The sequence below is a fragment of the Emiliania huxleyi genome (assembly GCF_000372725.1).
Source record: "Emiliania huxleyi CCMP1516 unplaced genomic scaffold EMIHUscaffold_61, whole genome shotgun sequence".
NCBI classification, from domain to species: Eukaryota; Haptophyta; order Isochrysidales; family Noelaerhabdaceae; genus Emiliania; species Emiliania huxleyi.
In genome coordinates, this window is record NW_005197426.1 from 2,548 (window position 1) to 4,267 (window position 1,720).

At 69.4% G+C, this 1,720-nt stretch overlaps 1 protein-coding gene across 1 annotated transcript in view; it reads right to left on the reverse strand.

Annotated features, from left to right (window-relative positions):
- Nucleotides 1–813: 813 nt before the first annotated feature.
- The window catches only part of EMIHUDRAFT_214344 (hypothetical protein), a gene marked incomplete at both ends in the record, with an annotated part of 3,108 nt that continues 2,201 nt past the window's right edge, over nt 814–1,720 (reverse strand). The window contains 4 exons of the mRNA XM_005763905.1: nt 814–871; nt 948–1,126; nt 1,205–1,426; nt 1,633–1,662. Coding sequence (XP_005763962.1) covers nt 814–871; nt 948–1,126; nt 1,205–1,426; nt 1,633–1,662 — 489 coding nt within the window. The remainder of the gene's footprint in view (nt 872–947; nt 1,127–1,204; nt 1,427–1,632; nt 1,663–1,720) is intronic.

Below are 1,720 nucleotides of genomic sequence, written 5' to 3' on the forward strand. Positions count from 1 at the left end.
CGGCGGGCGACGGGGCAAGGGAGCAGCCGGGCGAGGAGAGGTAGGAGGTGCTCGCCGGCGAGCGCTCCCGCGCCTGCGAAGGGGCAAGGCCTGAGGGCGGGCGGGCGGGCGGGCGGGCGGGCGCGGGTGGGGGGGATAAACGCTGCGCCGCCAAAGGAACCAGCGACACTGGCCGCGGCTCGTCGCCACGCGCCGGCTCGGAAGAGGGGCTGTCGGCGGCGAAGCAGAGTGGCACGCCTCGCCGCTCGAGCCGCCGACAGCCCCCCTCCTCGACGTGACGGCCGCTCCCGGAGCCGGCCGGTGCGCGCCCGACCCACGCCCCCTCTCGCACCCCTCCGACCCCCCCTGCGCGGCGCACCCGTCCGCTGTGCGCCGGCTCGAGCGCCTATTGCCAAATCGCGACGTTTGAGCGCAGCGCACGCATCCTCTGGGCGCCTGAGCGCGGCGGAATCTTGCCAGAATGTGGCCGCAGGAAGAGCCTCCGGCGGGCCTCCGGCGGACGCCTGGCGGCGTGGCGCTGCGCGCCGGCCTGCGGCCCAAAGCCCGAACGAGCGGTCAAGTTAACTTGACGCGCCGAATCCCTTGGTTGGCCCTCGCAGCTGTGATACAAAAGTGGGGACGCGCCTGGCGGCGCGCCCCCAAAAAGAAAGGTGAGTCGAGCAAAAGAGAGAGAATGTTACACCAAAGCTCCCTCACAAGAGAGAGAGAAGAAAAGACAGTCAAGAAGTGAAACGTTTGGGTCGGAAGTCGAGGGGGGCCGAGGGGGAGGGGGGAGGGGGGGGGCTCTAGGGAGGAGATATGCCGGGCGCGTCTTCACTCGCCGCAGCCAAACGCGAGACACTCATCGAGCGAGTTGCCGAAGCGATAGTACCTAGCGAGACAGACGAGCGAGGGTGACTTGAGTGTTTGGCCGCGTGCCACACTTAGCCCGCCGGGGAGCCGCGCACGGATTATCGTACTGCTTGTTCGGGCGGAGGCACGGCGTGCCGTCTTCCGAGGGGGAGCAGCAGAGCCAGTAGCCGTACCCACCCGTCATCTCCACGCAGCCGCTCTTGCCGACGCACACGTTGCGCTCGCTTGGGCCGGGCGGGTTCAGGTTGGGGGGCGCGTCGGTGCACTCCCCGTCCTCGCAGGGCGAGAAGGAGCCGCAGTCGAGGGGCGCCGGCGGCGGCGCAGGCGGCGCGAGTAGCGCGATGGCGTTGACGTCGATCCAGCCTGGCGGGTCGAGCGGGACGACGCTCCCAAAGCCGCGGTTGCCCGTGTTTTCGACCAGCTCGGGCGGACCGCCGTTGAAGGTTTGGTGGCCGATCACGATGTCGACGCGGCCGTTCCCAAAGACATTGCCGAGGGCGACCGCCCCGACCTGGGACCTGCGTGTGCCGGGGAAGACGTCGGTGCCGCCGTCAGCCAGGCCGAAGATGGACGGCTGCTCGGACGGCAGCCCGGACGCGAAGAGGAGAGGGCGCGTCCGCCGTCGGCGTTTGGCTCGTTCCACAGGACCCTTTGTGCCGTCGCCGTCCACGTCGCCGATCGTGACGACGGACCTACAAGGGGGGCGTAGCAGCGCGCGGGAGTCAGGGCGGCGTTATGGGCGGTACGGGGAGGGGGGTGGGTGGGGGGGAGGGTGCGCACGAGCTTCCGGTCCACCTCCTCATATATTCCCTGAGTTCGGAGTGTGCGGTCGCGTGGAATTTGGTTGCTTTCAATGGTTGCTCACCAG